The sequence below is a fragment of the Neomonachus schauinslandi genome, chromosome X (assembly GCF_002201575.2).
Source record: "Neomonachus schauinslandi chromosome X, ASM220157v2, whole genome shotgun sequence".
In the NCBI taxonomy this organism is placed as follows: domain Eukaryota; kingdom Metazoa; phylum Chordata; class Mammalia; order Carnivora; family Phocidae; genus Neomonachus; species Neomonachus schauinslandi.
In genome coordinates this window covers 38,548,908-38,576,725 of record NC_058419.1, presented here as the reverse complement: position 1 = coordinate 38,576,725, position 27,818 = coordinate 38,548,908, and the positions used below count along the sequence as shown (strand labels likewise).

General features: G+C 41.9%; 1 protein-coding gene across 1 annotated transcript in view; it reads right to left on the bottom strand.

Moving 5' to 3' along the window:
* Positions 1-27,818, bottom strand: part of GUCY2F (guanylate cyclase 2F, retinal) — an 86,836-nt gene that overhangs the window by 10,648 nt on the left and 48,370 nt on the right. The window contains exons 8-14 of the mRNA XM_021678327.1: positions 18,984-19,160; positions 16,598-16,754; positions 11,042-11,191; positions 7,524-7,672; positions 5,081-5,244; positions 4,113-4,305; positions 507-681 (exon numbers count right to left, since the gene is read on the bottom strand). Coding sequence (XP_021534002.1) covers positions 507-681; positions 4,113-4,305; positions 5,081-5,244; positions 7,524-7,672; positions 11,042-11,191; positions 16,598-16,754; positions 18,984-19,160 — 1,165 coding nt within the window. The remainder of the gene's footprint in view (positions 1-506; positions 682-4,112; positions 4,306-5,080; positions 5,245-7,523; positions 7,673-11,041; positions 11,192-16,597; positions 16,755-18,983; positions 19,161-27,818) is intronic.

Genomic DNA, 27,818 nt, shown 5'->3' with positions numbered 1-27,818 from the left:
CCAGGTGGGAGTGGGTTGAGAAACAGAAATCAAGACGTGCAGAGAGCAAGGGGACCACAACTCAGAGCTTTGCAGAAAATGGGGGAACAGCCACAGTTAGAGAGCAGGAGTTGCCAAGACAGCCAGTGAATGAAATGGAGAAAAAGCATTCAGAGAGTGAGGAGCATGTCATAAAAGCCAGTTGAGGGAAGTTTTAGGCATAAAGTAATCAGGGGCACACTACCCTTTTTCTAGTCTTCCCTTGAGGCACATAGGAAATGTTGGCTCTAACAAGAAAGGTAGATTGAAAGGGTTTGGTACCTAGAACAAGGACTGCTTCCCACTGGGGTAGTGCAGGTGCTGGGAAGAGAGTGAAAGTTGGGTAGGCATAAAGAAATTAGGCAGCACTAGACACCTGGATAATTCAGCTGCCAGTAATCAGGGAAGCACTACCCTCCCCGACCTTTTCTAATCTTCTCTTGAGGCACATGGGAATGTCTTTGCTTACTTTAGCTGGCTGTGGTTACCTGAATGCAGGCCTATTCGAATCCGGACTGGCACCTCTGGCATGTGTCTCATCTTAAAGGTACCCACAGAGCTCAGGATATCTAGGGACATGTTTGCAATCTCAGCTGCATGCCGACTGCCATTCCTCTTTGGGAGGCCTGAGGCCACCATGTAAGCATCTCCAATGGTCTCTACCTGGGAATCAGGGGAAATAGAATTAGCAGGGAAATAAGTGTGTGTGTGTGTGTGTGTGTGTGTGTGTGTGTGTTTCGCAGTTTAAGTGGTATGAGGGAAGCTTATTTCTTGTACAGTGAGGAAGATGGAGAGAGACTGTCAGAGGTTCAAGGTCTGGCTACATATTAGAATCATTTAAGGAGCTTCAGGGGAAAAAAAAATTGATGTCTAGGTCCCACACCCATAGATTCTGACATACGCTACTTTGCAGTTTCCTGGCTGGCCCTAGGGAACTATCAGGCCCCAAGTAATTCCTGGGGGAAGGAAAAGGGACATTTCTGAGAGTATCCATAGATGTCCATGGAAGAACACCCTAGGAGAAGGTGCATAAGGCACTCCTCTAGCAAGCATCTCTCTCAAAGATTTGGTAATGAGCTAGGGCAGCCTTAAGGCAAGTATAGAGAAAGGGAAAGGAATGAGGTGGAAGAGACTGTTCCTTCTGCTTTGCATTGCTAATATGATGAAGTTAGTTTATAGTCCCTTGGGTATGAGAACTGAGTCTTTTTTCCATCAGCCACCCCCTACTCTCCTAGTGCCGCCTCTCAAAAGGGCAGCAGTATCTCCCTCAGCTGCTTTGAGCTGGACACCTGTAAAGAAAGGCAAATCTGTATTCCTCATTTTCCCAAAAGACATGTGCTCACTCTTTTAGGTGACTAGTAAGGTGAAGCATTTCAAGTAAATCCAAAAGGTAAGTAAGCTGGAAGGACTTCCATGAAATGTGCCAGTCAGACTGCTAGTATGAGTTTGGATCCAGTTAAAATCCATGCTTTTCTGGAGAAGTGCGATAGTTAAGACGACGAAACTGTGATGTCATACTGCCTTGGTTAGACTCCCAGATGCACCATTTACAAACTGTGTGGCCTTGCCAAGTCACTTAACTTCTCTGTGCTTTAGTATCCTTATTTGTAAAATAGGGATAATGACAGTACCTACCTTATAGAGTTTTCTAAGGACTGAATAACTTAATATATGCCAAAGCACTTAAAACCTACCTGGTGGATAAGGGCAAGCTATCATCATCGTCATTATCATCACCAAACTGATATGTCTTGACACATGCCATGGGATGGTGGCTATGACTCAGCTCCAGAGAGAGTTTAGTAATCAGCAATAGGCCTCTCATCATGACTTTCTATATAGCCAATAACAGTGATGCTTTGAACCCATGGGACTTTGTACCTCTCCATGCTTCCATCCAGGGCCTCCCTTTCCTGGTGCAATTGGAGAAAAGGATCCCTGCACAGAGGAAGGCAACAGGTACAATGTGAATGTTATATGGGAGGGAGAGACTCACTGGCTGGCCATTATCAAAGAATAGTGGTTGACTCTTCCCCGAAACGAGTCAGTCACTCAGGAGCCCCACAGACATGGATGAGGAGATTAGAAGGGCAGGGAGCATGGGCACTACCTAGCCTTGGTGAGAGACTGCTGTGAGGGACTGTGGGCGGCATGAGCCAGCAGAAGGACACAGAAAGGGCAGAGGAGGTATAGAAAGGGGGCTGGTTGAGATTGGGTGGTAGCAGGAGAACGGAAACTGAAAACAAATCACCAGCTTTGTAATTCTGCAGTAACCCTCTCACTTCCATTTCAGATTATCAAGTGCCAGGGAGGTGATTCCAATTTTACAGGTAAAGAAAATGAAAACACAAACAGGTTTGGTGACTCACTGCTGGTTCAATTTTATTTCCTTTGCACTGTTGTTTTTAATAAGCAGGACTGAAAAATTAGATTTCATTTTTGGATTTGTATAGCCCTGCTCTATCCTGGAAACAGACCACTAACTCCCTACTGCAGCCACAAAGTACCAAAATATCCTATGGCCTCATCCCTAAGACTTCCACCAATTGTCTGAACAGTATCAGCTGCATTGATTAAACCAGTGGCTGTGTTACTGCCCACGCTGAATCATCTTTGATTTTAGTTTCAACTGAATTAGCTTTTGGTGATTTGTTTTTCTCTTCAGGCTGCTTGAGATCAACAAGTTAAGACAGGTAGTCTGATTCCATGGATTTTTTCCTCCACTGTGGTTTCCATGTGTGCTTCTTGATTAGTTTGCAGCTCCGGCTGATTGACAGGTATAATGTCTATTTCTGAGACCTATTTAGGTAGCTTGGCCTAACCCTGAGGCTCTCTACCTGACCTGAAAGGGCCCTGTCTAATCTGAGATAAACATACTGCCCTGTGTGCGATTTGAGAGTTGGAACATTTCAGACTACTGTGAAGGATCCAATGAATGGAGGTACTCATTCCCCAGCTCTACCTTGGTTCCTGGGACAGAGGAGCTGTCTAAAGTTTGGGATGCCTGGGGCATATTTCTCCATCAATAAGACAAGTATCCATGTTGCAGAAACGTGGAAATGGCCTTGCACAGCTATAAGATTTTTAGTCATTTTCTGCCTAGATATAAGACAACACATAAAAGTCAAGAGTAAGGAAGCATGGCACCCAAATGAGTGAACGTAGCCATCTGTTCTCTGCTCATCTTCTGCAATCTTGGATAGGAAGAATGGAAATTGACAGCTGGAGGGGTGGGGGGAAGGTGGGAGCAGGGGGTTGCAACCTCACGGTTAATGACTTCCCTAGACCTCAGACCACTAGGTGGGCTCTTGGTTACCCTGTAGCCATCCCAAAGAGCCTCAGGTCTAATAGGTCTTTGACCTATGTGATGCCAGAGTTCCCTCCTATATAAAAATGATACTTAAGGGAGCAAACCAAATTTTAACAGTATGTGTTAGAGCTACACAAGCTTTACCAAGATGAACTCTGTAGCAGTCACCAACTACAGGCAAAGCACCAATCCTTCTTCGGTCTCCCCTTCAGTACCTAGCATGATACTGCCTACACTGTGGTTACTTAGCCACTGAAGTACAATAACCCTTTTGGCTCCAACCTCTTCTTCGTCTCAGTTCCAGAAAACAGTTCAAGAGAAATCTGACTGGCAATCTTTTGCTTGGTTCATACTGTTATTTTGTAAAATGTGAAATTTTATGCATTCTGTCTGGCCTTCATTTCAAATAAGATACTAATGGAACTGGTATACTATTTAAATTTTACTTCCTTAATCAGAGAGGGAGACAAACCATGAGAGACTCTTAACTATAAGAAACAAACTGAGGGTTGCTGGAGGGGAGGGGGATGGGGGGATGGGGTAACCGGGTGATGGGCATTAAGGAGGATACGTGATGTGATGAGCACTGGGTGTTATACGTAACTGATGAATTACTGAACTCTACCTCTGAAACTAAAATAAATAAACAAACAAACAAATAATAAATAAATAAATTTTACTTCCTACATAACAACATTCAGTAAAATTCCACCTTTTAATTTTGGAATATTGACATCATATAAAAATTTCCCTCTAGAATATATTTCTCTGCTCAATAACTTACCTTGTAGACATCATGACTGCCAATGATGGCATCAAAGAGTGTGTACAGGTCATTGAGAAGGTCCACCACCTCAATGGGCTCACTCATGGCTGAGATGGTGGTGAAGCCCACAATGTCACTGAAGTACAAGGTGACCAAGTCAAAGCCCTCAGGTTCAACGGTGCAGCCCTTTTTGAGGGATTCGGCAACTGATCTGAAAAGTAGACACAGCTATTCCTCAGAGGACAGTGGCCTCCCTGAATGCCACACACACATCTGCTAGAACACAATTTCTCCAAAATCACTGCCAAGTAAATGAGGAAGAAGATGTCGTCTGGATGAAAACATTAACTCTTTAATTTAGTCTATTAATATATTTTGAGTGCTTATGATGAGCCAGGCACTCTGCCAGATGCTGGAATACAGCACTGAACAGACAGCCCTGGTCTGTGTTTTTGTGGAGATTTTTCAGCTTTCCTTCTTCCTCAGCTGTCCCTTCACTCAGGGAATGATCCCAGGTGGTTGCTTTGCATGAGACCAGTTTCCCCAATTATCTCCTAGAAGATCATGTTACAACATGATCAGGTGGCTTGGAAATTTTGGAAACAGTATCAACAGGTAAGGCTTTGAACTAAGGAAGGAAAAACCTAGAAAAACAACTCTGCTACTGTCCTCTAGGAGCTCAAAGAACTGACTCCTTTTAATTGGTCAGCTTCCAGGCAAAGTCATGAAGTGACACATAGAAAAACTGAAGCACCAAAAACTTAAATGACCAGCATGCTCCACAGGTAGTGGGAAATTAGGAAGGTGTGCTCTACTTCCTTGGTTTCCAATTCATCTTTGATTTGAAGTTGTGACTCAAGCCTACTGGGAAAAGAGAGGGTGCAGGACAGGGGGAGGGAACAGTTAGTTGATGGGTAATTTTTTTTTCTATTTTTACTAGAACACACTGTTACAAGGATTCACACTCCTCAGGTGTTCACACATACGGGGGTAGCATCTGTGTTAGAAGCTTTTCCGTTTTCTGTTTTTCAATTTCCAGCTCTTCAGTCCGTTCCCGAATTAAATCTTCCAAGTTGCTAGAATATTGCTCCAACATTCGAAGCATGGAATCAATGATATTGGTCTTCTTCCCTTTATTGAAAGTCTTAAACTGGAAGTAAAACAGAACAAGGAGCCAGGGGAATTTTTACTCTCCAAACTCAGAGATGATAGAGTAGGACCCCTTATCACAAATCCCTTCCTCTAAAATGCCAGGGCACAAGAAGTAAACCTAGATATAAATAGGAAAAGTCACCACTCAACCTCATTGTTACCCTGGCCCATTCACAGGGCTCTTTTTCCCTGAGTGGCTCTTCCCCTACCCTTCTGGCTCTTTGAAGTCTGAGCAAAGGTGCTCTGGGAAGGATTCTCCAGCTCTCAGATGCTTTCACATGAGTAGTAGCCACTTCAAAGGCAATAGGATCTGGTCTTGAGCCCAGGCCATTTGTGAGTTGAATAAGGGGAGAGAGGGCAGGAGAGTACTGCTTTACCCTTCTGGATAATCAACCTACGAAGTCATCCTGACTTCTAATGCCACTGTGTTACCAGTTCTTGGACAGTGGATGGTTCCTTGACCTCTTAAATATGACCCAAGATCTACATGGTTAGATCTACCCCTATTTCTTACCATCTTACCATGGAAGTTCAGGAATAACGATGTGGTCTAGCACCTACCCTTCATGTCAGTCAGGCTCATGCAGAAATTCAACTGGTCTTGCCCCATTCTATGCCCTGATCCTTTAGAGGTGGCTGCATGCCACAGATTTTTAATGTGCCCTCCTGAGGCCCTGTCCATCTACAGAGACAGGGAGCTTGGCATAGCACTGGAGTCACGAGGGGGTAGCCCCTCCTTGCTGATGTGTTCAGCATGCACAAGGCTGTGTTTACAACAATAAGAAGACTGGTGGTAGTTTTGCTGAGCAGACATCTAGGAATCTTGTCCCAATGAACCTTCTTACACAGCTGGGCTACACATGCTCCCCTTAGCACTCAATGCCCCAAAGCTGATACCAGGGGTTTTCTTCTGAGCCTGGTCCACATCGACGTGTCTACCAAGGTCCTGCAGGTAATCTCAGTAGCCTGTTCAGATGTTTAAGGCTCCCCTGTTGCCTAACCCAGGGAGCCTCCCTCTCCTCCTCTTCCCGTTTAAGTTTTATTAGCTGCAGGGAGTGGGCAGACTATCCTGGTCTTTCAGACAATTTAAACTTCCACCAAAGCATTTCAGTGAAGGCAGCCCCACCAATGTCTGTTTGAAGGCTGTATGATGTGCACTCCTTCTATCTATCACCAGCTTCTCTGCTGCCTTCTGAAATAACATCTCTAGCATCAACACAAGGGCAAATGCTTTTTCTCTTGCCTCATGGTAAGTTTTCAGAAATGTGACCTTCATGGTCCTTTGCCTTTTCCATACTATTGAATACCTGTTTGAGTGTCCTCAAGAAACCCAGCCAGGCTAATGGAGGCATTGTTAGTTGGGGACATGGATGACTACAAATGCAGGGCCCCTCGGGCTTTCAATCCAACTCCTTTTTTCCGCCTCAGATACCTGCCACTCACAAAGCATCTCAGTGCTGTACTCCAGCCAGGCTCAAAAGCCTCTCCACCAGAGCTGACACAGCACTCACAGAGAGCACCCTCAATTTTGGTATCCTGTAGTTTCAACAAAGCCCTAAGCTGCGTGTTCCAACATAAGAACTGCACCCTAGCTCCCCTTAGCAGGGCTCTCTCTGCCTTTTCCTCATTTCCCCCTTTCTATCCCCAACTCTAGGGAAAAAATTAGCCTCTTCAGAAATTTAGTATCTTAAGGAGAGAGTTTACCATTTTTTGTGCACTCTATTGCCTCAAGTAGTTCCCTAGGAACCTACAAAATCTCCTGCTTTTGTACTCCCCGTTTGCACTTTCTTCTGTCATGAGCATCTTTCGAAGACCCTATGTCTTTCCTAACCCCTCAAAACCACCTGGCATCACTTCAATGGTATACTCAGCAGAGTTCTCTGGGATCTCCAAAGCAAACATGGCTCTATGAGGACCTGCATCTATTCTATGATACCCATTTTTAACAGTCTCAATGCCATTGCCTTGCAAGTGCCCAGTGGTTCAATTCTATTTCTGAAAGGTTGGTTAGGTCAGGTTGGGGATGGTCTGGAACAGAGGTTCATATACAGAAGCACATTAAAATCAACCATTGCGCTCTTGGAGGATGTGCTGGGGATGCTCCAGTATCGAAGGCCTCCAAGTAGCCACCCCAATGCTTCTTCCCCAAGAGGAGTGATTTTTTTTTCTCTTGCAAGAGCTTCCTTTCACAATATGATGAGAACCCACGGAGTTAGTTTTCGGTAGGCTGGCTTTAGGATGACTTCTGGGCAGTGCTAAGATTCACAGAGTCCTTACCTGATTAAATATTTCATCAAAAGTTGGTCGCTGTTCTGCAGCTTCAGCCCAGCACTGCTTCATCAGCTGGAGACATTCTGGAGGGGCATACTCAGGAGGAACCACTGGTCTGTACACAGGAGGAGGCTTCTTAAGTCTGTCTATGATTTCTGTCCGGAAGTAAGAGGAGAAAGTTGTACAAATCATAGAAAGAGCACCAAGATTTGACAAAGATCATTGAGTTTTAGCAAAGAAAGAGGTTAACCAGGGAAAAAATCACAGGAAGGCCATCTCCTTTGCTTTTTCCTCAAGTGACTTGAATGTAAATTGTTTCTGAGCAAAGGAAGTATTAGTCAATTGAGGAGGGGAGAAGAAAATCAGTTGGGCCAGTAGTATCATTTAGGCACAGCTTTATCCTGCTTTTAGGTTTTAGGTTTTAGATGTGTCCTATCTGATGTCAATTCTAACACTATACCTCCAATGATCTGGCTCCCTTCACCTACCTCCAAATCATCTAAACTTTCCAATCCCCACAGTAGACCCACTTAGCCCTCCCTGAAGTCCCAGGCCCAGCCCAGATGCACGCTGTGAGCCCTGCCTGGCCCCTAGGAAAGAGGATTAAGAACTCCAATAAATAGTTCAAGACCTCATCTAGATCCTCCTAACTGCTTGTCCTTGAACTTCACTTTCAGTGGAACATTTACCATGTATCAGACTATGGGCTAAGGACTTTGAATGCATTCTTTCATTAGATTCTCACTACAAACAGATGAGGTAGGAGCCCTTATTTTTATTTTACAGACGGTGAAAATGAGGAACAGAGAGAAAGTAAATTGTTCAAAGTCACATGGCTAGCTAGGGGTGCCTGGGTGGCTCAGTCGGTTAAGCGTCTGCCTTCGGCTCAGGTCATAATCCCAGGGTCCTGGGATCAAGGCCCGCATCGGGCTCCCTGCTCGGCGGGAAGCCTGCTTCTCCCTCTCCCACTCCTCCTGCGTGTGTTCCCTCTCTCGCTGTCTTTCTCTGTCAAATAAATAAATAAAATCTTAAAAAAAAAAAAACAAAAACAAAACAAAGTCACATGGCTAGCAAGTGACAGAATTTGAATTTGACCCCAGGCAGTCTCAATCTACTACATTGTCCAGCTTCCAAATGCCTCAGACTTCAACTGGGAGTTCCAAAACTCCCTATTCAGACCCAAAAGCCATTAGTGACTGAGAAGTCCAGATCAGGCAGACTGACAAAGAGTGAAAACTCCCTGGAAGTAGGAGAAAATAGTTAGCCTTCAATGTCCTCAGCAACCCACATTAGACCTCAAACTGTTCTCTCTGCTTCCAGCCTAGCCTTCTATTCTTCTTAAATTTATTTTTAAATTTAAATTTACATTTAAATATTTAAATGTAAATATTTAATGTAAATTTAAATAGATAAATCTATTCTTAAAACACGAATCAAAAAAAAAAAAAAACCACACACACACACAAATTTGGCCATGTCACTTTCTTGCTTAAAACCCTTTCACGACTTCTCATAACACACAGGGTAAAATCTAAGCCCTATCTCTTCAGCTCATTTCTTATCCCTAACCCCCTCCCCACAGCCCCAACTCCAACAGGCACCAAACCTTGCTTGCCCCACCAGTGTGCCCTTCCCACCCCTATATTGGCTGTAACACTCCAACAGTGCTGCTTCATACCATAGTAAGTGCCCCCTTGTCTCCATGAAAGAAGGGGAGGTTGTTGCCTCTGACCTCTCAGCTCCTTCTGATATTGCACCTCTGCTCCTTCAACCCACGTTGACCCATACCAGTAATGGTTTCTCCATTGCAGCGCCCTGCTCTCAGTGTAATAGATTCCATGTGAACCAACCCCTTGGAGAGTGACTGCCCTCATCCACTCTCTGGTAAAGGGAGTCCTGATCTTTTTACCAGAACACCACTGAGTTGAATGGGCTACTTCTCCATTTAGGCCCAGCATAATTCATGCCCTTGAGGAGCTTAGAGTTCAATGGAGGAGCTATACAGGGACCAACAATATGTGTTCTAGCAGATATTCCACACAGGTAAGCACAGAGGGGGCACCTGGCCCACACTGAAGAGGTCAGAGAAGGCTTTCCAGAGGAGGTGACAAAAATTGGGTGAGGCAAAGTGGGGAGAAGGTGAGGGCATTCCAAGGACTATGAACAGCTCTCTTGAAGGCACAGAGGTAAGAGAGACCATGGTACTTTCAGTCATGTGGTTTAGCTGGAGTGTAGGGAGTGACAACATAAGCTTAGAGAGGTGGCTAGGGGCAGATTTCAAAGAGCCTTGTATGTCACGTGAGGAATCTGGGCTTCAGTGACAAGTGATGGGGAACAGTTAGGGAGTTCTGAGTAGAGGAGTGATATGGGACTCTGAGTGGGGGCAAAAGATAGCTAAGTATTTTGGGTTTCTTTGTTTTGTTTTGTTTGTATTTTTTATTTTTTTATTTTGAAATAAAGTTAGACTTCCAGAAAAGTTATAAAACTAGTATAATAATTGCCTGTATACCCTTCACTCAGCTTCTTCTAATGTTAATAGCTTATATAACCATAGTACAATGGTTGGTACATTACTATTGGTACATTACTATTACTGTTCTAGTCTTTATTTGAATTTCATCAATTTTATTCCTAATATTCCTTTTCTGTCCCACAATCCAATTCAAGATCCCATATTGCATTTAATTATCGTGTCTCTGTCTCCTTCAGTCTGTGATGTTTCTTCATTCTGTCCCTGTCTTTCATGACTTTTGATAAATATTGGCCAATTATTTTGCAGAATGTCTCTCATTTGGGATGTGTCTGATGTTTTCTCCTGGGTAGATTGTTACGCATTTTTTGGCAAAAATTCCACAAAGGTGACATTGTGCTCTTCTCAGTGCATCATGTCAGGGGGTACATGATGACAGTGTGCTTTGATCACTTGGTTAAGGTGGTGTCTGCAGGATCATCCTCCCCTAGTAAATTTATTATTTTTCCACTTATAATTACTACATATCTAGTGGGTTCATACTCTTAGATTATGCAAATATCCTGTTTCCCCTCAAACTTTTGCCCACTGATTTTACCATTCCTTGATGGATTGTGCCTGATAGGCAATCATTTTGATGAAAAATGAGGATGAAAGCTTATGGCATGTCATAGGGAAAGTATGGAAGGACCTTGCCATCCAGGCGCATCATGAGGGGTACTGAAATACCCGACAGGGAGTGTCTCAAAGTAGAGGAGGCTAAAAAAAAAAAAAAAAAAAAAAAAAAAAGTCCAACATAGGTCCTGTAGGTTCTTGACTAATGTTCCAGTTTGGAAAGGGCCAACTTCTTGGGTTGGGAAACTTCTTCAAAATGCCTAAATCTGTTTGGTTCTAAGTCCCACCTGCACACAACACAGGCTATTTGCAGACTAGCAGGCAGGTAGCACAAACACATAACTGTGTTCACTCTTCTGGCAAATTACAACCGCCTGGGGTAGGCTGATGATCTGGGTCATGGTGGGCCCCTAGTGGCCTTTTTTCACCTCCCGCTTACCTTTGGCAGGCAGATCCATCATGCAGAATGGGGTGCCCCGGACCATCACTTCTTGCATGATGATGGCAAAGCTATAGACGTCTCCTGCAAAAGAACCTAACCTGCTGCCCTTTGGGGCTCTCAATAGTTCAGGGGCCGTCCATAGCAACTCTGAAAAGAAAGCATTGTGTAATGAATGCAGGGAGGATTAACTGACAGTGTTTGCAATGCCCTCAAGGGTTCCAAGGGTGCTGTTTCATTGACTGCTTTATATTTTTATTAGACAGACTGGCATGCTAGTGCCCCCCGCCCGGGGTCCAAATCTATGAATCTAAGAAATTGCACACAGAGAAAGCATACTACTCTCCCCACTCCAGGACCATGAAGGCAGATAGAGCAGAGGTGTGGGGCAGGACAGAGAAGCTCAAAGTAGAAAAACTATCTGGCACTTGCTTTCTTGCTCTCTTGAGCCTGCAAGTAGCAATTGGCAGGCTTCCAGGGAAAGGCAAGTGCACAGCCACTCCGGTTGCCATGGATTTGCTATTTGCTGAGATCTATATGTGTCTGGTAATTTGATTGTGCTGGGTCTCAGGGATTCACAAGTTGCTTTCTCCAGGTCTTCTCTAAGAGGATTAGAGGATCTCCAGGCCTCCTTTATTCCTCACAGAGCAAGAAGATGCAACAATTCCTTCAAGTCAGTTCTACAAATATTTATTGAGGGTCTACTATGTACTGGGCACTACACTAGGTGCAGGGATGGCACCAGAGATGAATTAGACCTTGCCTCTGCCCTTGCAGAGTTCACAGAGCAATGGGCAACACAGACATGTGAACCCCCTAACTGCAATACATGGCAGGGCTATTTAAGTAATATATAAAGAAATACACAGTGGGGCGCCTGGGTGGCTCAGCTGAGCATCTGACTCTTGGTTTCAGCTCAGGTTGTGATCTCAGGGTCATGAGATCAAGCCTCCACCCCCCACCCCCATCAGATTCCGTGCTCAGCGTGGAGTCTGCTTGAGATTCTCTCCCTCTCCCTCTGCCCCTCTCCCCACTCATGTGCCTCTCTCTCTCTCCATCTCTTAAATAAATAAATAAATAAATAAATAAATGACACATTCACACATTAGTAATATAAATGGAGTAGTCAAAAGTGGGAGGGAGCATTTTACATGGAATCATATGAAATTGCCATTTCTGTGGGTAAAAATGGTTGAATAATGACAATTCCATGAGGCTCAAACTAAAAAAAAAAAAAAAAAGGAGAGAGAGAGAGAGAAAACTGAGCTGATCAAATTAATCCAGGAAGGCTTCCTGGAAAAGTTAGATCTTAAAGGATCTTGTTAAAAAGGTTAAGGATGCTGTTTCCTAGAGCTGAGAGGGTAAGGGCTTTGCAGGGAGAAAGAACAGTACGTGCAAAAGAACAAGAAGTAGAAAGGAGCAAATTGCAGATGGGGGTGGTGGTAAGCAGATTAGCTTGGCTGAAGAGAAGGGCTCTGTTAAGGAATAATGAGAAATGAGAAATGGGGTTGATGAACTGGGGGAGGGAGGGTGGCTAGAAGAATGAGGGCAGAAGGTGAGAGGCCCTGAGAGCCAAATGAAGGCATTTGGAGTGAATACAAAAGGCAGTAGGGGTGCAGGAGCTGGAGAGGGATTTAATGAAAGCTGTATTCGTCAGATTAATCTGGCAACCTGCACAAGCTGGATTGAAGGAGAGAGGCTGGAGTCAGGGAGACCAGTTAGGAAGTTATTACAGTAAGAGCCCAAGGCGAGGTGAAAGGGGCCTGAATGGGGGTGGGGGCGGCAGCAGCAGAACAGGGAACCAGATACACAGGAAGGCTATAATGGAGAAGGTAGTAACAGGGCTGGGGATGGACTCAATGTGCTCCTTGGCGGGAAAAGGTTTGGAGTAAACAAGGGGTTGAAGTCCAGAAAGGAAGGCTGGAGAAGAGTCTGCTGAGAGTGGGGGTAGTGGGGGAAAAGTGCTGGCTACCTTTTCATCTTGTTAACTTTGAGGTATTGGGAAGGGAGCCCAGGGTACAAGTTCCTGTGAAGCAGGAAGGAGGATGGAAAGGTCAGAGATTATTTTGGTGTGTGAGTGAAACCCAGGAAAGAGAAACTCACCCTGGAAATTCCTATTTTAAGCCAATCCTGATCAAAATGGTGGAATAGGGAATTCTAGCCTTACCCCCAATCATGTACTCATCTTCCCTCCTTGTCCTCCAGGTGTCCCCAGCCTTTGTCACACACACACACACCCCACTCTCCCGCCCCCATGAAAGTCTCTGATATAGTCACTATAGTGGTTTTGCCTTTATGTCTTCTTGCCTAGGAGGACTTATATTTGCAAAGAACTCCCAAAGAGACTGAATGTTACTTTGGTCAAAGGAATGCATTTCTGACTGTGGGATTTCAGGAATACATTTTTGATATGGTTTGGAAGAGGAGGGCAGGAGGGTTATCTCGCAGCAAGAAAAATGCAGCTGTTTCTTCTGCCATCCTCTTTCCTATACATTTAAAAGCACAAGAAGGGGAAAAAGGACAGAACTCTCCAGTAAAAAGCTGGGTGATTAAATACAATCATTACCGAAGAGTATTTTCAAAGAGCTCTTACATGTATGTTGTTAATGGCTAAAATGAGGCTTTATCTGTGCTATACTTATGTAATTGTAAGTGGACAGTAATGAATACACTTACAACCCACCCCCATTTCCCCATCCCCACTCTAGAGCCAAGTAAGAGCCACTACCTACCATTAGACTTGAACTCTTAGGAAAACTAGAAAAATTACTTTGGCTTGTTTAGCATCTACTGATGCCAGTACTAAGTCTGAGCCTTGCTGTGGTGATAAGAATCAATTGTGGAGAGCCAGTGCGGTGAAGCGCAAAAGAACAGAGAGCTGAAAGTCAAGAGACCGAGGTTCAAAATCTGAGCTTGGTCACTAAGTCGCTCACCTTACAGAACCTCAGCTTCCCCATCTGTAAAACAGACGTTGAGCCAGACGATCTGCAAGAGGCTCGCAGTTGTAAGATTCTATTAGCCCTGTCATCTATGGAGGAAGCAGCAAGTGTCCTTATTTCATTTTACTTCATCCATTCATTGATTCACCAAACATTTATTCTGCCAGGTACAGCTAAAGGCACTGAGCGAGGCAAACATGTTTCTTGCCTTTGCAGAGCTTATAGGTTGAGTTGGGAGAGAAGGCAGCTAATTAAACACGTAATACCAACAAAGTATGGTATTACAACAAAGTTCAAAGCCCTAAGGATCATAAAGAGGGAAACTTAGCTGAGCAGAGGGGGTCATGGAAAGTCTCTTGTTGAATCAGTGGTATTTAAGTTGAGCCCTGAAGAAGGAATAGAATCTAGCCAGACTCAGAGGAGTTTATAACAGAGTGGGAAAGGAAGAGTGTCCCAAGGAATGGGCACAGCGTGTGTAACGGTCTGGGAGTAAGAGAGAGCCTGGGGTCAATAAACAACTGGAAGGAGTTCAGCACTGCTAGAGCCCAGAGATGGAGGGCGAGTTGATTAAGCACGAGAGGTCCACAAGGCCCAAACCACACAGGGCTCATAAGCCATGTAAAAGAATTTGAACTTTATCCTAAGAGCAATGGGAAGCCATTCAGTGCATTTTGGCACAGCTCTAACATGATCAGATTTGCAGTTGAGAGAACTCCCTCTGGCTGCGGTGTGTGAAGAATGGATTGTGATCCAGACTGCCATTGCAATTTGGAGAGTGAAATGAAACAGTAAGAAGGAGAGACAGAGAAAGACACAGACAGGGCACACACACACACACACACACACACACGCACGCACACACACGCACTTCCCCCCACCCCCCATCCTTTCCCCACTCTAAGACCAGAGTTTCTTAAGTTTGCAAGTTGCCAACCTGTGAATTAAGTGGAACTCTGGGAAGTTGGGCATTGTGTTTTATCTTTTGTAGATGACTCATCTTGACAGGAAGCTAAGTACTTGCCAATCTGCAGCTGCTGTCCCCAACATCCTAGCCATAATACCAGGCAACTACTCCAAGCTTTCAAATTGGAATTAGCCAAACAATAACCATAAGACTAAGTTGGCAACAAGAACAGGTCCACAGAAAGAGAGAGAGGGAGAAAAGAGAGAGAGAAAGAGAGAATGGTTTTTATTGTGATTACCGGGAGCTTCACATCCTCCAAAGCATGGATAGGCAGAGAAACGAAAATGTTATTATAAGTTGTAATTTCGCTGCATATAGGGGCCAGTCTTCAAAAGACCTGAATTGAATTTCTGGAACTGCTGCTAAGTAGCTGTAGGACTTGGGAAAAATCTTGAGCCTCACTTATCTCATCTGTAAAATGAGAGAGTTGGACTAGATGCCTCCCCAACATTCAACCCATCCCTGCGCACCATACTGATGCTGCCACTGATGGCTGGGCGGTCTTGTCTGTATCTGTGCACGTGTTTCTCTGTGTCTTTCAGTCTTTGTTTCTCTCACGTCGGCAGTTTTAAAACTTACACTGCCAAAGATTCTTTTAAGAATATATGTCGTAATTTCGATCTGTCCCTCTGTCTGTCTTTTTTGGGTTGTCTGGTTCTCTGTGTTTTTGTGTCACTCTTTTTTCTTCACCCTGGCAATGCTGGTTAAATTTTTTTTTTAAAGATTTTATTTATTTATTCGTGAGAGACAGAGCGAGAGAGAAAGGCAGAGGGAGAAGCAGGCTTCCCGCAGAGCAGGGAGCCTGATGTGGGACTCGATCCCAGGACCCTGAGATCATGACCTGAGCCGAAGGCAGATGTTTAACCATCTGAGCCACCCAGGCGCCCTGCTGGTTAAATTTTTTAATGCCCAAATTTCCTCTATGTATTTAACTCTACTCATTCTCTCTCCTTCTTACTCTTTCTTTTTTTCCTCTCTTCTGTCAACTCATTTCCTCCTATTTCTCACTCACCCACTCCCAATTCCCCATCTCAGATTTCTCCCATTTCTTGGATCTGTTACGACCCCTACAGGCATTGTTTGGTGCTGTCACTAGGGCACTTAATAGAAGACAGAAAACACCAAATGCGCTTTACAGGCCTGCCTACTTATTTACTAGAAGGACACAGTTCTGTCTGAAGCCATCCCGCGCAACCCATAGAGTATTTACTTGCTGGGATCCCCCTCCTTGCTTCTTTCTCTCTGACGGAGACAGTGAGGGTAGGCTCTAGGGACATCCCATTCCAGAATGGGCTTTGTGGGGGTCCAGCTACCAAATTACCTTCCATTCAATCTGACGGTATTTATTGAGCACCTACTGTGTGCCTATCGCTCAGCAAGTTCCTCCAGAGACTCCTGGGGTCTCCAAACAATACAGCCTAATCCTGCCACAGCAGGAACTCAACATTATTGCACCAGCTTTGTTCTGAAGCGTAGGCTGTGCTGAGATTACAGCCTGCAGACTTCATTCAACTCCTTTGGCTTGGAAATGAGGCTGAATTTTCAACAAAAGTGGGGAGTTGAATCAGCCTGAGGCTTTAATTCAGTGCATATTCTCATTTGAATTTTGGAGTTACCTTGTGTGCATCAGAAGGGTATAAATACATTGCTTACCTTCTGCAGAAGGTTCCTCTTGGGAGAGTCTTAGCGTTTCCAAGATGTCATTAAAGCCATAATCTGTCACTTTTAGTACAAAACGCCCATCTACCACACAGTTCCGAGATTTCAACCTCCCATGAGCAAACTCTCTGTGGTGTAAGTACTTCATGCCCTGCAGATGATACAAACAGGATTTATTTAGTAACTTATTTAACTATTTTGTGCTTTTAGAGCCAGTTTCTGAGCTTGTTAATGGCATGAGCTATTATGGTCCAGAATTCAGTCTCTTTTTTCTTATATGCAGGCAAAGCAAAACTTTGACAAGAATTACTTCCAGGTCCCTTCCAGCTCTAAAATTTTATGCTTTTGATGAAGAATTGTATCTTGTGTGTATGGAGAATTGTATGCTATTGGGAGATTTATTAACATTTCAAACATAGGATGGATCCATACATATATAATTTCCAAGAATTGGAAGATTCTGATTTTCTCCCAAAAAGGTCTAACTCAACTTTCATCCACTGTTGGCAGGAATGGAAATTGGTACATCCTTTTTGGTGGGCAATTTGGCAGTAGATATCAAAATTGAAAGCATGCATACCCTGTGACCTAGGGATTCTGCTTCTCCTCTAAAGAAATGCTTGTACATCTGCACAAGGAGACATACACAAGAATGCTCAAAGCAGCTCCGCTTTATAATATTATATAATTAAAAATACAATAAATACCTGTCAAGAAGGGACTGTCCAAATTTTGGTACATCCAAACTATGGAATATTCTGCAGCAGTTAAAAATAATAAAATAGATCTGTATATACTAACATGGAATCATCTTTAAGCCATAAAGTAAGTGAAAAATAGAAAGGTGCAAAACTACATAACAGTATGTATTTTAAAAAACAAACAAAATCTAGAATGTATGTAAACACACATGAAATGAATTGCAAGGTTAATCACCAAATTGTCAGCAGTGATTAACTCTGGGGGAGGATATGAAAGAGGGTTGAGTAAATGTCAATATTTTTCCCATATATACTTATATCTTTTGATTTTTAAATTTAATTTAATACATTATTTTTGTAATTAAAAAGAAGAAAGCTGAATACTGTTGATCTTTGCAGCTTGTTTGGCAACTTTATATGACATTCAAATGTGATCTATGAGGACTCTATCAGATGGGTTTACTCATTCACATATAAATAAAATTCATGTTCTGGTGCAATCATCTCAGAACTTTTTATGCTGAGCCTTTTTAAGTATCTGGCTCTATTTTGCACCCTGACACCCCTTTGTATTTGTATGCTTTACATCTTGTGCTCTCAGAAAGTCTGCACTCCCCAGTACTTCCAAGACGAGTCTGCAGTGGGTGAGATTTCCCCCAGGGGTTGTCTAATGTTTGGGTTTCATTCATCATGAGCCTGAGAGGTCTGTCATTTAGAAGCTTCTCCCTTAACTCATGGGACCTTGCTTACAGGTTGAGTGGAAAGAGTACTAGAATTGAAATCAGGAGATTTGAATTCTATCATCAGCTCTGCCACTTAATAGTTGGCTGATAAATATTTATTGAGCACTTACTATGTATGGCAGACACTATATAACAAAGTGTACTTCATTTAGCTTCTCTGAGCCTCTGTAAAAGGAGGCTAATCATACTTATTTTATGGAGAATTGGAATGAGATAATGTCTATAAAGCTACCTTGAAAAGGGTTAGGCCACACTATAAAGATCAAGACTGTGGTCAATATGCAAGAAGCTCAACAAGTCATTGCTTAACCAGTTCAGTCCCATAAAAATGCACATAGACACAATTTGCATATTATTTCCAGGAGTTCATGGACTCCACTAAAGCCCATCTATAGACGCATCCATGAACCCCCTTGACTTTCAATAGTCCCTGCCTCAGAGAATGAAAGTGCTGCCTGATAGACCCTATGATCTTTTGGCTTTCTGGTCATGCTGAGTTACATATCTACACTTATGCTGTGCAAAGACCTATCACCTAGTTCTAGACTGAACCACCTTTTAGAAGGTGAAAACCAGGATTTGAGGTTAAGCAGCACCAAAAGGTCTGGGAATGAATACTTTCCCACATCCAGAAAGCAGAGAAATGGGATGGAAGAAAGGGTTGCTTAAGGCAAAGAGTGCTCAATGGCAACAGAAAGCAAGGACAAATCTGGCCCTCAAATTGGGGGAAGGGGTGGGTCAAGTAAGTCCCTTTTATATCAGTACCTTAATAACAGATATGGACAAAGGGACTATGAGAAGGGGTGGGGGCAGACCTTGGGAAGGAAGGTAGAAGAATGAGATCATCACAATGATCCAAGGAAAATAAAATATCCCAAAACATTTAAATTCTAATCTATAGGGAAAATCCAAGATTTCCTCAGTCTTTCCATTAACCTTGATGAGATCGAGCAGAAGTGACGATTTAAACATCCAGTCAAGTTTCACATCCTGATTTGTCAATATGTCTTCTAGGCTCCTTCTGGAACAGAATTCTGTCACAATGGCAAACATCCCTGAATCATAGAAGAAACCCAATAAAGGGTTAATATTCTCATGACGCAGTTCCTTCATCTGGAAACAGAGGGAGAGAGGAAAGTCACAACTGTCCTGTCACAATTGGGGACCAGAGTTGAGGGCACATACCCTTCTCTTCATCCTTCCTATGACTGCTTACTGTGAAAAGCTGAATCTTGGCCCACATGATCTCCAGTCCCTAATGTTAGTCCTGTGATTGTTATGTTATATGGCAAAAGGGAGATTATGCAGGTAGGCCTAATCTGATTACATGAGCCTTTAAATCAGAAGAGGAGGGAAGAGAGGAAGTCAGAGAGATTCAAAGTGTGAGGACTTAACACTCCGTTGTTGGCTTTGAAGAGAGAGGAAGGAGGCTACAAGCCAAGGACTGTGGGGAGCCTCCAGAAGCTGGGAACAGCTCTCAGCTAACAACCAGCAAGGAAATGAGGACTTCAGTCCTATAGCTGAACAGAACTAAATTCTGCTGACAACCTGACTGTGCCTAGAAGTGATTTTCCCCCAGAGACTCCAAATAAGAGCCCCAAGTGACTGACACCTTTACTTCATCCTTATGTGACAGTAAGTGGAGCACCCAGCTGATCCCACTTAGACTTCTGATCTACAGAAAAATGAGATAATAAATGGGTGTTGTTTTAAGCCACTATGTTTGTGCTATTTTGGTATGGTGATAAAGGTTCTACTCACCAATTCCACTGTGTCTGTTGGGGGAAGGGGTTCCCCACATAACCAAACAGTTTTCCAACACCAGCTGGGTGTCCTATAATGCAACTCAATTCTGACACTATCTACCTGGAGATCGCATCAGAGTCCACAGGTTAAGGGTTCAGTCCTACAAGATTGCCTCCCCCCATACACACTTCAGACACTAGTCACAAGCCCAAGTCACCTGGGCATTTACAAACCAGCTATAGATTGGAGGTTCTAACACCCCTCACCTTGGGTTCAATTAATTTGTTAGAGTGGCTCACAAAACTCTTAGAAACATTGTACTTACTAGATGACCAGTTTATTATCAAAGGATATAACTCAGGAACGGCCAGATGGAAGAGACGCATAGGACAAGGTATGGGGGAAAGGTGTGGAGCTTACATGCCCTCTCAGAACGCATGCCACTCTCCCCAAATCTCCACATGTTCACCAGCCTAGAAGCTCTCCAAACTCTATCCTTTGAAGTTTTTATGAAGGCTTCATTACATAGACATGATTGATTAAATCATTGGTCATCCATGATTGATTCAACCTTCAGCCCCTCTCCCCTCCCCAGTAGTCAGTGGTGGGTGGGACTGAAAAGCTCCAACCTTCTAATCAAGTGATTGGTTCCCAGACAACCAGCTCCCATCCTTAGGTATGATCCAAAAATCTCACTAACATAACAAAAGACACCTTTATCACCCTCCTCACTTAGGAAATTCCAAGGGTTTTAGGAGCTCTGTGCTAGAAATATGGATGAAGACCAAATATATATTTTTTACTATAAATCACAATATCATAGCCAGTGATAGAAAATTAATGCAATGGTCAAAGAGGGAGATTTTAGAGAGAGATCTCTCTTGGTATATTAAGTGAATGCTCGGGCTGTGGCCTTCTCCCTGATTCTTTGGGGACTCTAGAATGGAGCTTGGGGAGCCAGGAAGACTAAAGAAGTTTCATACTATGAAAGGTGGAATAGATTTTCTATTTGTGAATATTTATCTATTAAAATAAATAGCCTACATAAACATCAGGCCAAAATCTTCAAAATCTGTTTCAGAAGAAACATCTAGAATTTTGACTACATTTTCCCTTTGCATCATTAATTTTTTCACTAATGCAAGAATCATTTAGTGTGTGCCCACAATGTCCAAGGAACTGGACTGTATGCTAGAGATGCAGAGTTAAACAAAATGAAATCACTGTCCTAAAAGAGCTCATATTCAAATTGGGGGTGATAGACAAATAAGCTGACAGCTGTATTTTACTGTGAAATGTATTCTTATGGAAGGGAGGATGGCATGCTGGGGGAGCTCAGATATTTATTCAGCTTGAAGGATCAGAGAAGGCTTCCCTGAAGAGGTAATGTCTTGACTGTCATGGACAAGTTAAGAGTTGACCAGGTGAAGGTTACAGGGTGGGAGTGGCTGAGAGGGAAAGCATGTTATGTTGAGGAAATTGCAACAGGTGGCCAGAACACAGTACAGGGAAGGAAGATGAGACACAAGGCTGGAGAGATAGACAGGAACCACATCCCAAGCATCTCTGAGAACCTTGCTATGGTATTTGAAATTTATATTATGGGCATTCAATAACAGCTACCTATTATTCTTACTATTTAATAGGGGATGAGAGGGAAAAGGGCTCCATGATCACTTCCAGATTTCTACTGGTATTCCTAGGTAGACAGCAGTGCCACACACCAATATAAGGAATTCAGGGATGGTGCAGTAATGGATATGTTGGTGTCCCACCCATATCACCTTTACTGTGCATTCCCCAGCCACTGTGAATGTTGGCTGATAACTCACAGCTGTCCCATTCTTGGGAAAATTGTCCTAGAGCCCAAACCAAATGGAAGCCAACTAACTTTAAAGGTTAGGTCCCTCCCACAGACCTTAGCCAATGACTGACTGCCTGGGGTTGGTACAAAAGTCTAACTCCCTAGCCTCAAGCTGGGACTCATGGTATAACTTGCACTCTAGCATTTCTCCCATGACATCATACTGAAGCTAGTCTCCAGCAGAGATCATATACTTGCTGAGCTATTACTTCTGCCCTATCCTTCTTCCCTCACTCCCTTTCTCTTGGAGCATTCTCTCAACGAGTAATTTGAATAAGAAACTCCATCTCAGGCTCAGCTTTTAGAGAATCTGACCCAAGACAGATGGGAAAACAAAATTTTGGTGGTGGGGAAGGCTGATTAATTCAGTTTGGGACATCTTAAGAATGAGGTGCCTGTGAGACATTAAGGTGGAACTATTCCAAAGACAGTTGGATATTCAGGGTTTGGGGCTCAGGAAAGAAGTCTGATCTGGATAAATAAACTTGGGAACTGTAAGCATGCAAAGCATGGTACATGAAATTAATGGGAGTAGATGAGATAGCCCAAAGAAAACATACAGAATAAAAAGAGAAGAGGGAAATATCAAAATTAAAAAATGGAAAAGAAAGAACATCCTGAATAGACTTAGAAATAAGGCCAAGAAAGTGGAGAAAAGACTATTTAGAACAATATTAAGAACATCACAGGAAGAGTTTCAGGAAATTGAGGTAAATGCCAGAAAGAATTTCAGGAAAATGTTATAAATACCAGAGAAGTCAGATGAAGATGAAGACAGAAAAATATCTGATGAATTTGACCAGTAATAAATCATTAATTATAGAAACTTAACCTATAAATATGTTTACACAGATATACAAAGATATACACACATATATATTTCATGTGGAAAATAAAGGAAAGGATTAAATCACAAACTATTCTATTTTGAGTGGGACAGTATGGTGGGACATTTATTGAGATGGAATACACTGGCTTAGAATATGAACCTACTTCTCCAACAGGGTGATCCAAGCTGAGGTTAAATTATCCCTGGTGCGAATGGCAGCTATTGACCATTAAAGCTGCCTTTTAAGCATAAAAGCCTGCCACCCATTACAAGCCACTTAGTCCAATGCAGCTTAAACCAGCTAAGGCGGACATGGAAATTCAGCCCACACATAGCAAAGTGGGCCCTTACTATTAAGGTTTTATTGTGCCATCTCTTATGAACCAAGCAGCCAAAACTATGGGATTCTAAACCTCTTTTGGAAGACAGAATACAAAGTGGTTATGTCTGTTAGCTATTCAACACAAATCTATTTCCTTTCTTATTGGGAAAACAACTAGTCCACATTTTACAGCCTCCCTTGGAGCTAAGTGTAGCCATATGACTGAATTTTAAGCAGTGAAATGTAAGAGGAAGTAATACATGCCATGTCTAGGTTAAGGCTTTTAAGGAGTAAATATATGCATTTCATGTTATTTTTCACTTGTATAGATGAATGCAGATGATGACAGGGTCCTAGGAGATGGCAGGGCCATAAAATGGTTATATCCTGGGTCCCTGAATCCGTATATTGGAAGGAAGTCACCTGCCAACAAAGAACACCTACCTTGTACTATTATTTGGATGAGAACTAAACTTCTGCTGTGTTTGAGACATTAAATATTTGGGAGTCTATTTGTTACAGAATCTAGCTTAACATTAGTAGCCCTAGCATGGAGAAAGTTCAGGCCCAGGTTTTCCCTAGATCGTTACAGTCATATGTCCTCAGCTACAACCAATAGATAAGAGCCCATATAGGAACCAGGTAGATACCTACATGCTGTCATGTCCTACTGATATTTTGGACAACCTCGGGAAAAAGAGAATGTCTGGAACACCTTTTTTAGCAAGAAGGTCATCTGAACATTTACTGGATAGGCATGTACTTTAATCCTTCAATAATAGGCCCCTAAGTGGTTATCATCAAATGTTCAAGAGTTAAATTGTCCTGTCTCCCAAAATGTTCGTTAGTACTGCATCTGACGTGAAACCTTTAAGCATACAATCACCAGAGAAACCTGCTCCTGAGTCAAGCATTAGCTTAAGTTATCTTAAAGATGCCTTTAACTGCTTGACAATGTTTCTGGGACATTGTAACATCAGAATAATTCCTACTTGCACTGCAGCTGCAATACTATCCTAGTGTTAGGTATGGACCCTTATGAAAATTTAATTCTCCACATCAGTGCCTGTCATTGCTATATCAGCCGTTGGTACCTACTTTGGCAGTAAGATTTTCTACCTCCATGGACTAAATGGCTGCTATGTCTTCTTCCTCTATTTCATTTTGTTTTGTTTCATTGTAGAGAGCTGTTGTTCAAGACCTCCTACCCTTGTATCAGTCTATTCACTCTTTACCACCAGAGGTCAATGGTCATATAGTAGATATTAACCAGGTACTAGTGGAAGATTCCCGATGCTATGTTTCCTGCCAGTAACACTTCATTAATTTAACAAACATGTATTGAGTACCTTACTATATGTTAGGCCCTGAGGTAAGGGTTAGCGACAAATGGGTGAACAAAATATTATACGGTCCCTGACTTCTTAATTAAATAATTACATAAAGAAATATAAACTTGCAGGGCACCTGGGTGGCTCAGTGGGTTAAGCGCCTGCCTTCAGCTCAGGTCATGATCCCGGGATTCTGGGATCGAGCCCTGCATCAGGCTCCTTGCTCAGCAGGGAGCCTGCTTCTCCTTCTCCCTCTGCCTGCTGCTCCCCCTGCTTGTGCTTGCACTCTCCCTCTCTGTCAAATAAATAAATAAAATCTTTAATAAAAAAAAAGAAATGTAAACTTGCAACTCTGACAAGTCCTATAAAGGAGAGATACATAATCTAAGTATGTATAACTGGGGCTTTGACCAATCAGAGAGGTTGAGGGAGGGTTCCTGGTAAGTGACAATTGAGCTGGGAGCTAAAAGATAAGTGGAATTAACCAGGCAAAGAAGGGAGAGGAAAGTATTCCAGAGATTGGAATAGCATGTGAAAAGGCTCTGTGCTAGGAGCATATCACAATCCAAGGACTGAAAAAAAGCCAGTGTGGCTGATGCAGAGAGGGTAAGGGAAATATTGTGGTATGAGATAAGGCTGAAGAGGCAGGGCAGGGTCACACCATGGAGGATCTAATAGACCATTTTAAGTAGCTTTTTCTTGATATTAACAGCAATTAGAGGCACTTCTATACCATGTAGGATATAGTAAGTCATGGCAGACTACCATTCCCAATACCACAACATTAGAAAGCCAGATAAATTGCAAAAATATCATATTTTAAAAGATGACAAAGATATGTATAAACAAAACAAAACAAAAAAGGACCTGAAATTAAGAGGGGCAGGAGCCTTTCTGAGATAAGCAGATTGTTGCCAGCCATTTTCTTCCCTGGGGACATTTGCTAATCCTTGGAAAAGCTGAAGATCAGGTTTAGCCTAGCAGAAGGGCTTTGCTGGGAAAAAGAGAAAATCAGCAAAATAGACCAAAACCCCCACAACATATGGACCAATATTTTTTAAACCATGAAGACAGTGGAGAGTGACCAAACACACAAATGGAGGTAAAAGTAAACCTGAAAAACACACTAAAATTGGTAGAATTTGCGTTTTTTGTTTTTGTTTTGTGAGACTGTATTCCCCAAACTGGACATGACTTGAAGGTAGAAACTGTATCATTCATAATGTTCAGCAATCAACCAAAAAGCCTTAGATATGCAAAGAAACAGGAAAATGTGACCTATACTCAAAAAAATAAAAGCAGTCAGTAAAAATCAGCCCTGAGATGATATAGATGTTGCAACCAACAGAAAAGAACTTTAAAGCAGATATTCCAAATATATTTGAGGACTTAAAAGACAATATATGCAAAATGAATATACAGATAGGGAATATCAGCAGAGACACAGAAACTATAAATATGAATCAAATGGAAATTCTATAGCTAGAAAATATAAAATTCACTAGATTGGCTTAGGAAATGACAGAAAAGTCAATGAACTTGAAAGAGCAATAAAAAATACAATAATCTGAACAACAGAGAGAAAAAAGATTGGGGATAAAATGAGTAGAGTCTCAGGGATCTGTGGGACAATATCAAGCAGTCTAGCACATACAAAACTTCAGTTTCAGAAGGATACAAGAGAGAATGGAAAAGAAAAAAATATAAGAAACGGTGGCCCTAAACTTCTTGAATTTGTTGAAAGACGTCAATTTAAATATTGAAGAAACTGCACTGAACCCCAAACAGAAGAAACACAAACAACTTAGGAACATAATACTCAAACTCCTGCCATTTGAAAATCAACTTAAATATCCAAGAAGTTCAGTGAACCCCAAACAGATTAAATGCAAAGAAAGCTACACCTAGACACATCATAGTCAGACACCTGAAATCTAAAGATGAACTTCTGAAGACAGAGAATATATTTAAAAAACTCCTCATGATTAAAAAATTTTTCACAGAAAATCAGAAACAGGGACATGTGTGAAAAACCCTTCAGGTAACATCAAACCCAATAGTAAAACATTAAATCATTTTCCTCTTGAGTCAAGAGCAAGGCAAAGATGTCTTTCTTCACCAATTCTACTCAATATAATGTGAAAGCATCAAAACACTGATGAGAAAAATTAAAGAAAACTTAAATGAAGATCTATACCACATTAATGGACTAGAAGATTCAATATTGTTAAGATGTCCATTGTTGCTAAGTTGGTTTATAAATTCATACAATTATTATCAAAAGTTCCTGAAGCCTTTGCTTAAGTAAAAGAAGCTAATTCTAGAATTTATTGAAAATTAAAATGAATGACGCTATCCAAAACAATCTTGAAAAATAACAAGTTGGAGGAGTTTACACCACTTGACTTTAAGACTTACTCTAGAGTTATGATAATTAAGCAGTGTGATATTGGCAGTAGAGTACATTAATGAGTTTGTGAAACATAGTAGTGTCCAAAAATATACCTACATATATATAGTCATTTGATTTTTACCAAACTGAGAAGCTAACTCAGTGGAGAAAGGAAAGCTTTTTTTAAGCAGTTGCTGTAGGAACACTGGATATCTCTATGGAAAAACAGTGAACCTTGTTCACTATCTCAGCCCATACACAAAAAGTAATTCAAGATGGGTCATAGTCCTAAATCTAGAATCTTGGAATAGGCAAGGATTTATGGGCAATAAAATGAAATAAAAATAAAATAAAATAATAGATTGACCTTCTTCAAAATTAAAAATTTTGCTCATCAAGAGATACCACTAAGAAAATAAACAAGCCACAGACTGAGGAAAAATATTATAAAACATGTATCTGACCAAAGGTTTATATCCAGGATACATGAAGAATGTCTACAGTTCAAAAATTAAAAGACAAAAAACACCCCAGTTTTTTATTAAATGGCAAAAATCTGAATGGGCAATTCACAAAAGAAGATACACAAATAAGTTATAAACATATGAAAAGGTGCTCAACAACTTTAGCCATCAAGAAAATGCAAATTAAAACCACAATAAGATACCATTTCACACACACCGGAAAGGCAAATATCAAAAAGATGCTGCTGAGAATTTAGAACAAATGGAACATCCATACATTTCTGATAGTAGTGTAAAATGTTATAACCAATTAGAAGAACTGTTTGGATGTTTTATATAAAGTTACACTTGTATCTGTTCTATGACTCATTTAGTCTATTCTTTTTTTTTTTTTAAGATTTTATTTTCTTAACTGATCTCTACACCCAACATGGGGCTCGAGTTCACAATCCTGAGACCAAGAGTTGCATGCTCTACCGACTGAGCCAGCTAGGTACCCTTCAGTTAGTCCACTCTTTAAGTATTTACACAAGAGAAACGAAAATATATGTTCACAAAAAAACATTAAAAAATTTATAGTTGCCTATTAAAAGATACTCAACATCACTAATTATCAGAGAAGAGCAAATCAAAACCACAGTGAGATACCATGTCACACCCCCTAGGGTGGCTACTATCAAAAAAATTTTTTAAAAATGAAAATAAGCACTAGCAAAGATATGGAGAAATTAAAAGCCTTGTGTACTATTGATAGGATTGTAATTAAATGGTGTAACCACTGTGGGAAACTGTATGATGATTCCTCAAAAAATTAAAAAATAGA